The sequence below is a fragment of the Lipophrys pholis genome (assembly GCF_963383615.2).
Source record: "Lipophrys pholis genome assembly, chromosome: 16".
NCBI classification, from domain to species: domain Eukaryota; kingdom Metazoa; phylum Chordata; class Actinopteri; order Blenniiformes; family Blenniidae; genus Lipophrys; species Lipophrys pholis.
Genome location: NC_137634.1, coordinates 26614167 through 26628855, shown reverse-complemented (window position 1 = coordinate 26628855; position 14689 = coordinate 26614167). Strand labels below are relative to the sequence as shown.

General features: G+C 44.4%; 1 protein-coding gene across 1 annotated transcript in view; it reads right to left on the bottom strand.

The window, feature by feature from the left end:
• Positions 1-11349: 11349 nt before the first annotated feature.
• The window catches only part of clmpa (CXADR like membrane protein a), a 63082-nt gene continuing 59742 nt past the window's right edge, over positions 11350-14689 (bottom strand). The window contains exons 5-7 of the mRNA XM_080483791.1: positions 14128-14250; positions 12131-12272; positions 11350-11889 (exon numbers count right to left, since the gene is read on the bottom strand). Coding sequence (XP_080339917.1) covers positions 11517-11889; positions 12131-12272; positions 14128-14250 — 638 coding nt within the window. The 3' untranslated portion in view covers positions 11350-11516. The remainder of the gene's footprint in view (positions 11890-12130; positions 12273-14127; positions 14251-14689) is intronic.

The following is a 14689-nucleotide window of genomic DNA, read 5'->3' as shown; positions in this document are numbered from 1 at the left end:
CCCCTAAAGTTTCTCTCCCCTTTTGTGCTGCAGATTGATTTGTCAAATTGAGGGCTGTTTTGTCCCAGCAGGGAGGGGACATTGTCCCGTCCTGTGCGTACACGAGTCTCAAACTATCAGAGAGGGAGTACAGATACAGCACAGTGGAAAAAGACCCATGCCATCAGATGGGCGGTTGATTCCTGGTACTACCTCCTGGAATGCTCATTCACCCTCTGCTTGGACCACGCTCCGCTCCAGCGGCTCTACCACATGACAAATGCCAGCGCCTTACAGCCCTTTAAAGGGGACATATCATGCTAAATCCACTTTTTTAGCCCTTAAATGCATGTTGTTGTATATTTAGAGTGTTTAGAAGTACAGAAAAGTTCAAAGTAGTCTCTTCAGGTGCTCCGTTGATATCTTTATATTCTGTTTTGGTCATATTTTGCGATCCGTTTCGATTTTTCTATTCTCTATTACGTTTTTTGAACAATGACGTCACAGTATTCCCGGCGGAACTGCCAAATTAGGACATCGACACTTCGAGCAATCCGCCATTTTTGTTTCTCGCTGCAATTTTGTAGTCCAACCTAAGGGTGCCGAAGTTACGAGAGGATAAGTCGAAATGTTCGGTTGTTGGATGTAGTAACCCACAAGCTTCGTTACACCGTCTCCCAGCATCAGAACCTTTTCCAAGTGCCTGGTTGAGTTTTATTTTTCACAGAAATGTACCCACATCTGTGGGTAAGGTCATTTTTGTGTGCGCGAAGCACTTTAAGGACGACTGCTTCAACAACCTCCGCCAGTATAAAGAAGGATTTGCCGAAAGACTTGGTCTGATTGAGCGGTCAGTTCCTTCTATCTATGGAGACGACGAACAGAGCACTTCGGTAAGCTGTATATAACGCTAAAAAGTGTGATGATAAGACGTCCCTGTCATTGTTTTGTTAGCATTAGCAGTTGCACCGTCTTCATATGTTAGCGCTGTGTGCTCGTTTTAGATTATAATGTAACTTCTGTGTTAAATAGTCGTTGTAATACAGGCAGTATTGTAGTAGTGGGCATGGATGGAGAAGTTAGTGTAAATATAGTAACACACCATTGCGTTACATCCATATGAAGACGTTGTTCTGTAGGTGCATCATGGTCATTTTCATCTCACTCCGCCGGGTCCGACTCTGGCTCCAACATGTATGGCTGGATGGACAAATCTTCCCTTGTTGACATTTTGTAAATAATGTGTGAATATAAAGTTTCTGCGCCGCTAGATAATTGTATCTGTTCTATCAAACTACAAAGATGGCCGAACAGGGTGGAGTTGAACCGAGTGTGACCTCTGCAACCTGGAGAGGAGGCGGGGTATGAAGAGACCGCCCCAAAACGAGTTGCTCTCAGAAGCACATCAGAAAAGGGGTTGAAAAGGGGCCTGTGGAGCTCTAATAATGAGGAATTCAGACCCAAGCATTGCAGTTCCGCTTTATATAGACCACAACTGTATGATTTATATGTAAAAAGGAAGGATTTAAAAGCATGATATGTCTCCTTTAAATTTAAGGTGATCCATGAGGCAGGGGCACAGACGGCAGGCTTTCTCTGCTGCTCCTGAGGTGGCAGTCAGTTAGCCTAAGTCGGGTGGTGGGGGCATGTGGTCGGGGCAGCAGAGGAGGTGTGGAGGGAACGGCTTGAGGGAGCGAGCTGGCATGCACTTGAATCCAGTAGCGGCTGGTGGAACATAACAGTAAATTATTTCGTCAAATATGAGCTACCTAAACATCTTTGTCTTATGTAACATAGATACATTTTTTAAACACATTTTATTGTTTTTATGCACACAGAAAATACAAACAAAAACAAGATCTCCCTGTACCAGGCAATGAGACCAGGAGGGAGCGTTTTGACCCAGTATTGCAGTATACACTTCCGAGCAACTAAAAGGAGTTTTTCCAACAGCTTATAGTGTGATGTGGAGAGATAGACGGAAGACCTATTAGGAAAACCCCAGGGTCTTTATTAATTTTCTTTTTAAATATCCTACTGAGTTCTTTTGAACTTCGTGACCAAAATCTTGAAATGAATTTGCATTCCCAGAAGAAGTTGAAATACGTCCCCCTTTTCAAGTTGCATTCAGTGCATAGAGGTGAAATGGAGTGGTCAATCTTATTTAAGATGACAGGAGTTATATGCAACCTGTGAAGTATCATGTACTGAGTTTCTCTTAACCAATTAGTAGTTACGGATGTGATCAGGTGTATGGATGCTTGCCAATCATCCTCAATATATTGATTAAGTCTTTTTCCCATTGAGGAGCGATGTCTGGGAGATGGTATGTAACAGAAGAGCTAAGAAGTGCATAAAGTGATGCTATGAATTGTTTTCTCTTTTTAGACTTCAGAAGAAATCTCTCAGCTTCGCTGTAGGAGACGTCTGCAGAGGAAGAAGTGATCTGTGAAAACACAAAATTCCTCATCTCTAGATTTCCCAAAAATGATCTTTGGGAATATTGAATGTATCCTGCAGTTGTTGGAAAGACAGTAAGTCATCGTCGTTCAGTAAATGGCCAATCAAATGAATTCCCTTGTCCCTCCATGAGAGGAACGTGTGTGAGCCCACACCTGCAGGAAAGTCAGGATTTTGGGTTATAGAAGAAAGAAGGGACTTCACATTTCTCCTTCCAAAGTATTTAGCTATCTCACGCCTTATCCTTATGCTGTTGCAAATAATAAGATTGTGTTTTACTTCTGGATTGATCTTTGGAGTCTCACGTGTGACGAAGCTCCATGGGGAATGAGGGTGACAAGCCCAACAATCAACACGGGCGTCTTTCTTCATGTATGATTGGGACCAAAGCCAGAGGTGGCGTGCATGAAGGGCCCAGTTATAAAATAGCATGTGAGACATAGAAAGATGTCTGGAGGTATCTGCAATATCTTCAGCCTCTGCTTTGTTTCTTTGCCTTGCCAGATAAATTTGGAAAAAGCCCTCTCTACGTCTTTATTAGTTTTCATTGATAAATATAAAGGGAGCATTTGCAGCTGGTATAAGAGCCGAGGGAGGACTCTCATCTTCATGAGGCTGATTCGGCCAAACAGGGACGAGGTGTCAGGGTTATGCAGGGTAGACCCCGACGCAGACTCAGGGAGTTCCGTAAAAACCAGGTTTATTGAAACAAAGTCCAGGGAACACGAGGAACACAAGGAAAAGCCAGGGACATGACGAGAGGAGCGACATGATGACAAGAGGCGAGACATGTTGACGAGACGATCCAACAAGGACAACAGAGGGAGAGGAGTTTAAATGCACAGGGAAAGGGTAGACACAGGTGGAACACAACGATGGAGCACACAGAGAAGAAGATCATTGGTTGATTGGAAACACGAGGTGAGACACACAGAGACAGACACGGAGACAGACACAGAGACAGACACAGAGACCTGACACGGGGCAGATTCTGCCAGCTCCAAGTCTCTTTTGATTGAGGTACAGGTTGTGACTAAATTACATTTCTGGAGATCTCCTTGGACTGAAGACACCTTTATTCCCAAGCCAGAGCATGACCATCTGAAAGGAACATTCTCCTGGACATCGATGATATTTAGGCTCCCAGTGGCATCGCTTCAAATTTACAAAAATTTATTTTGTAGCCAGACATGTTACTAAATTCATTAAAAATATCCACAGTTCCTGAAATTGATCGTCGAGGGGAGGATAAAAACATGAGAATATCATCCGCATATAAGGCAATTTTGTGCCCCCTCCCTCCCATCGTTATTCCTTCTACATCAGGATGCAGTCGAATAGTTTCAGCTCATGGTTCCAATGCTAAGGCAAGAAGAAGCGGGCTGAGCGGGCACCGCTGGCGGACACCTCTTGATATAGGGAAGGGTTCATTAGTTATAACAACTGCTGGAGGTGAATGATATATAGTTTGGATCCAGTTAAGGAATTCCCCCCCCAAGCCGAATCTCCTCTAAACATCAACCAAATAGTCTCACTCAACCCTATCAAAGGCCTTTTCTGCATCTAAAGAGACGGCCAGCGCCCTCTATTTGTATTGTGAGGTACATTTTATAATATTCCATAGCCTTGGTACGTTGCTAGATGAAATCATCCATGAACAGCCTGATCAGAGTTTATAAGCATGGGGAGTCATTTCTCCAGGTGCGTAGCGAGAAGTTTTGCCAGAGGCTGAAGGTCTGTAGGAAGCACACAGGCCAGAAGGCTTATCCTTCTTCAGGATAATCAAAATATTAGCAGTACTTAATGAAGGGGGGAGACAACACCTAGTAAAGAAATCCAAATACATATCTGTAAGGGGGCCAACTAAATCCTGGCTAAATGTTTTATAAAGTTCAGGACTCAAACCGTCTGGTCCTGGGCTTTACTGAAGACTGCGTATGGCTTGTAAAACCTCCTCCTTATTAATTGGCTTGCATAAATCTGTTTTCTGTTCATCTGATAGAGATGGTATTTGATCTTATTAAGACATGTTGTTCTATTGTTGGGAGAAGATGTTCATTCAGAGCTATAGAGGTCTTCAGAAAACAGCTTCATTACTTCATTGATATCTGACAGTTTAAGACGCCTCACAGCGTTCTTATCAATGAGCGAAGGAAGAACATTGGGCTCAGTTTTACCACGAGCAAGGCGGGCCAGTAACCGGCCTGGTTTATTACCTGATTTAAATAGTCTGTTGAACAAACCAGATCTGAGTCTCCACCTTCCTGGTGAGGAGCTGATTTAAGGCTGACCGAGCTGCATCCAGTTGCTTTGCCATGAGCTCCTATGATGTTTTTTTTAAAATGGGCTTCCAGATCATCTATTGTTTTCTCTAAATCCAACTGTCATTTAAAGGATTCCTTCCTCTGTGCTGATGTATAAGATATAATAGTCCTACATACTGTATATACGCGTTGCCAGCTTCCCATAGTGTGGAAGGGCTGATATCTGGGGTTTAGTTGATCGAGGTGAACTGCTGCCACTCAGATTTAATATTCTCTATCAAAGAATTACTACTTAGGAAGGTGGGGTTAAGCCTCCAGTGCCCGCAGGCTGGATCTCTATAAGGAGGAGAGATAGTTACACTAATAGGGGAGTGATCAGAGAGAAGTTTGGTACCGATTTTGCAGTTCAGTATTCGGTTCAGAAAAGTTCTTCAAGATAAAAAATAGTGGATTCTTGAAAAGACCTGGTGAGGAATTGAGAAGAATGTGTCATTTTTATCTGGGGGATGTAGTACCCCTCATACATCATATAAATCTGAATCTTTAGGAAATTCAACTATTTTTGCACGTTTCTTGGAGATGGGTGGAGGGGGGGACGTAGCAACACTTGGGTTGGGTGAACAGTTAAAGTCACCTCCCAGAAGCAGGCATGGAGAAGGAAGTGCTGCCAGATCTGAAAGAAGTTGTGGAATAAAAGAGGCTTCACATGTTGTTGGGGTCGTACACTACCAAAGACTACATGCTCTCCATAAAGATAAAGAAGGACGTTATGTACTTCTGTCTGGTTATCTGATACCGTTTGATCAAGAGGGAATGGGAGGGAGCGATGCAGGAGAATTGCCACCCCTCTGCTTTTGGAATTGTAAGAAGAATAAAATACCCGGCTGAATCTGTGAGCTGGGTTTCCTGGAGGAAGGCTTGTTGGCATCTCTCTTTTTGAAGGAAGGACAAGATCTTCTGGCGTTTGATGACATGGTTAATACCCTTCACATTCAGTGAAACAATCTTAAAGTCACTCATTCAGAACTAATCTTTTCATAAAACTGGAGTCATTCATACAACCACTAATGAAGCTTAGAGGAGGTAAAGGGCAGCGTCTGATCTGGAGATTGATAAAGGACTGGAGCTAGACATTCACTGTAACAATGACAGTCACACATTAAATAAGGCTGTCTGTGAGGGTCCCTCCCCAAAAGGTGGCTCAAAACTTTGAACATAACAGAGCCCCTTAAACAGAACAAGCAGAACTAAAAACAAGAACACCCTTACAAGAGTGTTAAAGGTCTTCGGGCAGGTGAGGCAGAGAAGTCTCCTCCTGCCTGTGAGAGAAAAACACAGCAGCTGCAGGAGCGTCCTCGTGCAGCCCACTGCTGGGATCCATTCCCTACAACCCCCCCCCCCCCATAACGTGGACGGGTAGCGCATCTGGAAAGGGACCCACACCTGGAAGAATCGCTCGCAGACTCTGTTGAAATGACGTCGGGCTTCCCTCACCTGGGCTGAAAGGTCCTGGTGGATGTGAATCTTTTCGCCCTGATAGGAGATCTCACCTTGTTCTCGGACAGCAGCGAGGATCCCCTACTTGTCACTGAAGTTGAGCAGCTTGATAATGACGGGCCTATTGTAGTTTTTCTTCAGCAGCCCGAGGTTCTATGTGTCCACCTGATTTTAATCTCGCTCGTCTCCAATCCCAGCGTGTCTGGAAGCCAGGACTCCAGAAACTTGACAGGCTGATTCCCCTCTGCGCCGACGACGACTCGGTCCAGGAGTGTCTTCACTTTTTTTTTCCGAGTCTAGCTCGCTGAGACTGGAGAGAAGCGGTGTGGTCCTCGCCATCAGAGATGCAGGATTCGGCCTCAGTTAGCCGCTCTGTGTTGTTTTTTCACCGGCTGCTTAGTTTTTGTAGAGCAGGGGTCTGAAACTCGCGGCTGTGATTAGAGTGGACCAGTAACTCACAGCATGAATGTGACTATTGTGTTAATTTCTGTAGAAAGTTCATAGTCTGTAATACTGTCTCTCTTTTAGGCACAGAAAGTTTAACTTACATCATGGTCCATTGGAGGCAGGTGTTCATACTGGAGCTCAATCAATTAACAAAGGTTGTCCGCAAACTAAACTGCTTATTTGAATTTTTAAATTGTCAACCCCCTGTGGCAATCATGGCAGGACGACACCCCACACAAAACCCTCTTCACTCCTGGTTGCCCACCCATAACTAATAAACCAAACTATAACTAACCACGTGTCACTATGGCAACAGACCGAAAATCGAGTTATTTTGCCGTAGAAGTCCCAGCGCTGCAGCAGCGGAGGAGAGAGACAGCATGGGATAAAGTTGCTGCTCGAATCAACACATAAGTTTGAAAGATCTACTCTATTGACTTAACATTCAGCTTAAGATGGCAGCAGACAGGTAGAAGTAATAAGTAGGTAAAATCTGAATTTCATTTAGGAGCAATCCAACAGGAGGAAGGCCACTAGAAATGAAATATAAAAACATCTTTCAGAATGAAAAGGCTTGTATGTATATATGCTCTGATTGTACCTCATTTTGATTTTAGTATTTAAATTGATATAGGCTATCAAAGTAAATTAAAAAATAAATTCTGTAGCTAAGTAGTCATTTAAACCAGTAACAAAACGTTGTGTGAAGTCGCCTTGTTAATATTCTGCTGAGTAAATTAACTCAGTGTTCAGACATTTTTATTATAGTGGAGTCGTTTAAAATGTGCGGATGTGGACATCAACACTCAATAAATTAATTAATAAAATACTACACACACACACACACACACACACACACACACACACACACACACACACACACACACACACACACCTTTATTTAAATACCCCCCCCCCCCCCCCCGCCCCCGCAGTGCAAGGGTGACTGTCTAACCACTCTACACACTAGCTTTACAGATATTATAAAGGAAACTACCATTTCACAAAAACAATGTAATGCTGTGGATAAAATGTGCTCTGATGTGAGACACAGGATCAATTCTGAAAGGAACGATCCCCACGGGGGATTAATAGTCCAAAAATGTAAAAACGTCTAATCTGCGCCAGAAGACTCTCGGGACGTAAGTTATCTCAAATGATTTCTCCCTCGATGTCGATCAGGTTTGGAACTAATGACCATTTCTAGTCTCGCTTCCGGTTGGAGGAGACAGTAGATCCTCAGGGTTCCTCTACAAGACCTGCCAGCGAGCAGGTTCAGTTCAGAGAGTCTGTTGCCATGGTGACTGACTCAGAGTTTCACTTCCCTGTCTTCCTAGAAAGGGCTTGGGGCTCCGTGTGTGGACGCGGGTCCGAGTCTGATCGTTGTGTTGCTTCATGTTGCGTCTTGAGCCGCTGGCCGACACACCGTGGCTCCATGTCCGCACACACCGGCAGGTTCTGGAATTCCGGCATTGGTGAACCGGAGCTCCAGTGCCGGCCAGTGTGTGCAATAAGTGGCGGGCTGCGCAATGGAGCACCAGCCAGCGATGCGACGAGCGGACTCGGTACTGCACTGGAGCTGCTCTCAGCTGGACGACTGAAGGCTGCTCCCGACCTCCGACCCTGGTTCGGTTACGACCGTAGCGTCCGCTCCAGAGTCCCGGTCTCCGTCCTGCCTCGCCTCTGCTCTTTAGGGACCAACATGAAAGTTGAGAAGCAAAAAACAAACATCCACAAAAAAAAAACAACCAGTGCAAAGCTGAATATGTTAACAACCTGGATTCTTACAGCGACATATTAAAATATTGATATTGTAGTGAATCACTGACCAATCAGCAGACGGCTCCTCAACAGAGGGGCGACGGGAGAGCCTCCACCTTTGGAGAGGTTATTTCTGTAAAATCCACAATTCCTGCAGTGGAAACACGAACCATACCGTACCGGACCATACCGTTCCATTCCGGCACTTTTTGTGCCGTGGAAACGGAGCTTAACAGTTTTAATTTCAGAGAAGATAATTAGTTGGTGAAACAGGAAAACAACCAAGGCATAGCATAGAGGACTGTTGTAATCCAGATTGGCCGGCCGGCCAGAGGGATCTTTTTCATCACGTCCTTATTGATGAGTCAAGTGACAAAAAATGATCACGCTGGATAATGAAGAGAAATTTAATTTTAATTTTTGATGGCAGTAATTTTTAAAATGACACTTTCGTAACAAATTGGTCTTGGAAAGAAGGTTCATCAATAACAAGTTGTTGTTTAAGGTAGTTGTCAAAACTAACACTGTTTACTATCTGTTACTACGGAATTCCTCCATGTAGGACAGGGGTCTCAAACTGGCAGCCGCAGGACAATATTTTCTGGCCCACTCCTGCTGTGATAGTATAACTTTATTGCAGTCAGTGATTGATGTGGACCTTCAATGCACTGCGTAGGAGTACCCACTGTACTCAGTAGAGCATGGGATATCACTAGTTCTATAGACTTAGGCAGGATACATTGGTTATCTTACGCAAGTTACCGCAGTTGAGCAGAGGCAGGACTACATTCAGTGAGTGAAGTGACTCCGGGGTGCATGATGTACAACTTAACCATTTGACATGTCCAAGAAGGTGACCCATGGCAGCATCAAACCCGACACAAAACCCTCTTCACTCCCGGTTGCCCACCCATAACTAATAAACCAAACTAAACTGGATGAATTAACTAACATGAACAAAGCAACAAAAACACAACACAATCATTACCAACACTACAAACCTAATAAAACCCCCAATAATTACATCTAAAACGCAACGGGCAGAAACTCCCATGATGCACTGCAGTGATCCACTCCGTGTTCACGGATAGGGCTTTTCCACCAAAAAGAACCAGGTTCTAGTTCAGGGCCAGTTCTTAAATGAGCACCACCAAAGAACCGGTTCTTTTTCCACCGTTAACAGAGCCAGTAGAGCCTCGTCACTGCGTCACTCCAAAACGTGATACGTCACTGATTTCACCTATTTGGCGCTGACAGCCTCATCCAGGAACCAGGAGACGGACCGTACCAGTGGTTTAGTCCGGGTCGCTCCATCTAGTCTGACCAGAACCTCTGATGCACCAAAGAGCCAGAAAACATTACGTCTCTTCTTGTCTCTATTGGTGTTTGTTCACGTCCGTCTTGTTTTACTCTGGAGCCCCAGAGTGGACATAGAGGGGAAAAAATAATGTGTGTATGAGTTTGGGGCTTATTTTTCAACATTTGGGCTTTACATAGTGAATTTCTGCTCCTTTCACTTTATTTCTGGACGTGTCTGAATCAAAAGCTTCAAAATCTGAGAAGAATGGAGGTGTAGAATGATACTCAGCTCAATACTCAATTATATCTGACGTAGCGGACTGACAGGTGGAGCTCTGCAACATCTCGAGAGCCGCGGCTCCGCGAACGCGAATTAAATAATCCCGTTCCCTCGTATTATTAACTTCAGGGAACGACTTATTATATCGTTCCCACTCAGATATTTCATTTTTTTCTCTATAACAACTCTGGGGCTCCGTGTTCGCTGGAGTTTTCAGAAAGCCGGTACAGTCTACTTCCGCCTTGTAGGGAGCGATACCTCCAGAGATACCTCCAGTTATAACTCCGCCCCCATCTGATGACGTGTCGGGTCCCAGTCTGACTCCTCTCTGGTCCAGCAACGAAGTGGGTCCAGCGTAGCAGCAGTTTAGCCCCTGGTAGGCCGGGGCTTTGGCAGTGGAAAGACTAAGAACTGGTGCTAAGTCTGGCCCTGGACCAGAACTAGAACCTGGTTCTTTCTGGTGGAAAAGCTCCTGGAGTGGCTCGTTGCAGTGCATCATGGGAGTTTCTGTCCGTTGCGTTTTAGATGTAATTATTGGGGGTTATATTAGGTTTGTAGTGTTGGTAATGATTGTGCTGTGTTGTGTTTTTGTTGCTTTGTTCATGTAGTTCATTAATTTATTTAGTTCAGTTTAATTTAGTTTATTAGTTTTGGTCGGGCAACCAGGAGCGAAGAGGGTTTTGTGTGGGGTCTGTTTCTGCCATGGTGCTTGAGGACAGGCAAATTTATTAATAATAGTTTTTATTAAACGTGGATCCTATGTGAAACTCTCATTATCCTAAATGATATTCTGTAATACTATATGATTTAACAATAATGATATACTAGTGTGTTCTAATGTACTTATCAGTTATAATTCCATATCTAACGTGTACTGGTATTAAAAGAAAAAAATATGTGTATTTATTGGGAGTCAGCGCTCCACTGGGTTAGAAACCTTTTTCAGAAGAATGTTCATGATCTTCATTCAATTTTCAGGACACTTCATGTTCAGAAGAAATCATTAAAACTGTTAATAATGACATTTTATGTGGAACCCCTGATGCGGCCCAGCCTCACCCAGACTCTGCCTCCAGCGGCCCCTGGGTACATTGAGTTTGAGACCCCTGATGAATAAAGTTTTTTCTTATCTTACATTTGTCTTCTTGATTGATGAAATGTGGTAATTACCTCAGTTGTGACTGTGAGACTTCTTGTCTGCAAAAACCATAAAGTTTCCATGCATGTCCATGTCATTTTGTAACTCCTTCTTCTGTCAGGCACGTGCTGTGGTTTCAACACTTTTCTATCACTCTTTCAAACACTTTAAATTTGATCATAAATTCTCTTCCACTAACAGAGTGCAGAAATAGTTCCTATATAGTTAATTAGAAATAAGTAATAAACAAGTCATTTCCAAGGAGTTAATTGGTGATCGTGTGCATTACATTGTGGGCGGTGGGAGGATATCTAAATGATACAAACGGATATTTCCAGAATGTAACTTTAGGTGTTTGGAGGGTCACCATGTCCTGAGGTCATTTCCTGTCCTACACAGTCTGAAAGGCCTTGGTTTGCGCCGGGATCATTACAGGAGTGGCCCCCATGCGAGACAGGTTCCCAGGGCTCAGTTTTGGAGGCGGGCTGGGCTTGGAGGTCGAGGTCGATGTGGAGCTGGGGGTTGAACGGGACTCAGGAGTCTTGGGAACTGTCTGATCGTAGCCAGGCGGAAGCTGAGGAACGGCGGAGGCCTTGTGGTTTGCCTTGAGTGCTGATACGGCAGGAACACAGACACGCTGGCCTCGGGCCATGTTGTGCATCATGGTCTGGGTGGAAGAGGTGCCTGAGCGAGAGCTGCCAGAGCGGGACGACGACAGGGAGTTGGGCTTCACAAGCTTGGCTTTCGGAGCCTCTGCGTCCTCTCTGAAAGAAAGTGCAAAATCCTGTCATGATTTCAAAGTTCTCTTAATCAAATCCCCATGTGAAGTTCAGTTACTGTACATGAAGTGAAATCAAAAGTAATATATTCTTGAAATGGGAACTGAAGACAAGAGAATTTCCTGAGCCTCTGACACTCAGGGACTTCAGTCACAGACTGACTGGACGTTTCTGTGTTCGTTCTGCAGGATTCGGCTTTGTGTTTAAAATAATCTCCATTGTGTACCTGATTTCATTTGGAGTCTCCTCTTCTTCATATTTCTTCATCTCCTTTTTGCGGCACACTAACCAGATGATGAGGATGATGAGGAGGACACCGAACGACACACCAACCACTGCTCCTGCGACCACACCCAGCCTCCTGATGTCTACAGTCAGAATGATGACACACACACACACACACACACACACACACACACACACACACACACACACACACACACACACACACACACACACACACACACACACTTATCATAAAAAACAGTGAAGTTCAGAATAGAATAAATTTCTTTTGAAAGGTGGAAAGTAACACATTTTGCAGCTGTACATCACGGCTCCACAACTCCCACATAACCCAGGGAGCTCTTGTTTGACACTGATCCTCATCACTTTTCACGTTTGTCAATTCTCATCACTGTCATTACATGAGCTCAAATGGTGGAAATCCACAGGTTCACATTCTGAATTGCATCTTTTTATTTGTTTGTTTGTTCTGTGGGTAACATAGCATTACTCAGTTTAGTAGGGGTACAACATTGCATCTCCTCCAACCCAACCCTCCAACCCAAAACAACTTAATTTACTTAATAAAACTTTCTGTTCAGCAGCTACTGTGTGAAGGGAACAATTCATTGTCATTTTTGCATGTCACAGTGCCAATAAAGGCAGAGCCTCGTTATAATTGCAGAAAAATAAATCAGATTGTTGACCAGATTTAACTTTTCATAAAATTAAAATGGAATTTGGTCAGCTTCATGATCTACAATACAGTAGAAGCTGTGAGGACCAGGTAAGAGTGACCCCCTGTACTGGACACGTCACTGTGCACAGACACATATTTACCTGTTAACTCACCTGAATGAGGACAACCTGCTGACGAGGACAACAAACAGGTTCTCCTGGTAAATCTCAAGCTGAGCGACACTGAAACGACCAAAATACCTGGACTGGACCAGATTATTGGAATATTCAGACGTTGTGGTGTCAGGAGGTTAGTTTAGAGATGTGAATCATGGCCGCCTCCAGCAGCAGGGAGCTGCTCTGTGAAGCTCCTCTCCGTCAGCCCCTCCAGGATTTCCATACTACATGTCCGCAGACTGTGCCGGGCGGCGGGTGATACATGATTACATCCATACTACACTCTGGGCTCACCTCCTTAACGTTCCTTAATGTAACGTAACCATCCATAAGGTTCTGTAACGTAACGATCCTGAAACTATCTCCACCTCTGCTGCCCGGCGTTCTCCCCCTTTCCTCAAGGTTTGCCGTACCGTATCCTCCCCCTCTGCCGCACTCCGCAACGTCCTGCAGTGGAACAGCAGCTTCAGAGAGTGGACGTCTATTGAATCAGAGTTTGGGGATGCTAACGGTCCAACTTGCTCTCCCGGCCACTGTTGACAGTGTTAAGAAGGATGTTGTTCAGGGTTTCTCATGTTTCTCACTCACATTCTATCCATGAGATCTGCCTGTTGATATAAACACACTGTCTGGACTCCCCTTCGTCATGCTGCTCTGCATTTCCCTCATTCCTGACTCCAAAGGTCATTGAAGATGAACCTGACGCTCCTCAGAACTGAAGCACTGTTGGTCAGCTCAGGTCACAACAAACAGCTCCCAAATCAGCTTTTGACAATTGTCATTATAAACTTCACGCTGTGAAGATTCTGATTGCCGATTCTCACTTTAGTCCACTAATGACTGTAACGCAGCAATGACATTGTTCTGTACACACAGGAACCTGCGACAGAAACACCCGAGCAGCAGAACCACTAAACAATTTAAACTCCCTTCTCTTTCCCTCGGCTCACCATTAAACTGAAAGTGGTGCAAGAACGTCACACTCCCACACACACACACACACACACACACACACACACACACACACACACACACACACACACACACACACACACACACACACACACACACACACACACACACACACACACACACACACACACACACACACACACACACACACACACACACACACACACTCACGGTGCATCTTGACCTCCACTGTGCAGCTCTCTTGCCCCACGTCGTTGCTCGCTGTGCACTTGTAGATTCCGGTGTTTTCCTTTGTCAGGTTCCTCAGCGTCACAATTTCTGGGTTTTTCAAATCTGAAGTTTGAGGAGAAAAGATTTTTAGACTTTTTAGAAAAGAAACCAGAGACCATAAGTCATATATAGAAGTTGAGTGAACAGAAGAAGTGAAGCAAACCTAACCTCCACACAGAGGAAACATGTAAGGAAAGGAGGACTGACAATTACACAACATGATAAACTGTTAATGACAAAAACCTGGAAAGAAAAGCTAAAACTGTGCAGGAACGCCACAAATACAAAACTTGACAGACCATGCACCTGAACACAAACCCCCAACCCCCAAACTGTCTTATTAAAAATGTCCACATGTGTGGACAACATGGTGGTAAAGGAGATGTTTCTGAGTGGCAGCAGATTCACAGTAACCAGCTCCTGAATTGAATCAGGACATTTTTGACCTCTTTACATTATCCTTGGTCTAATTTTAGTCCAAAGTAATCTTTATGAACAGCTC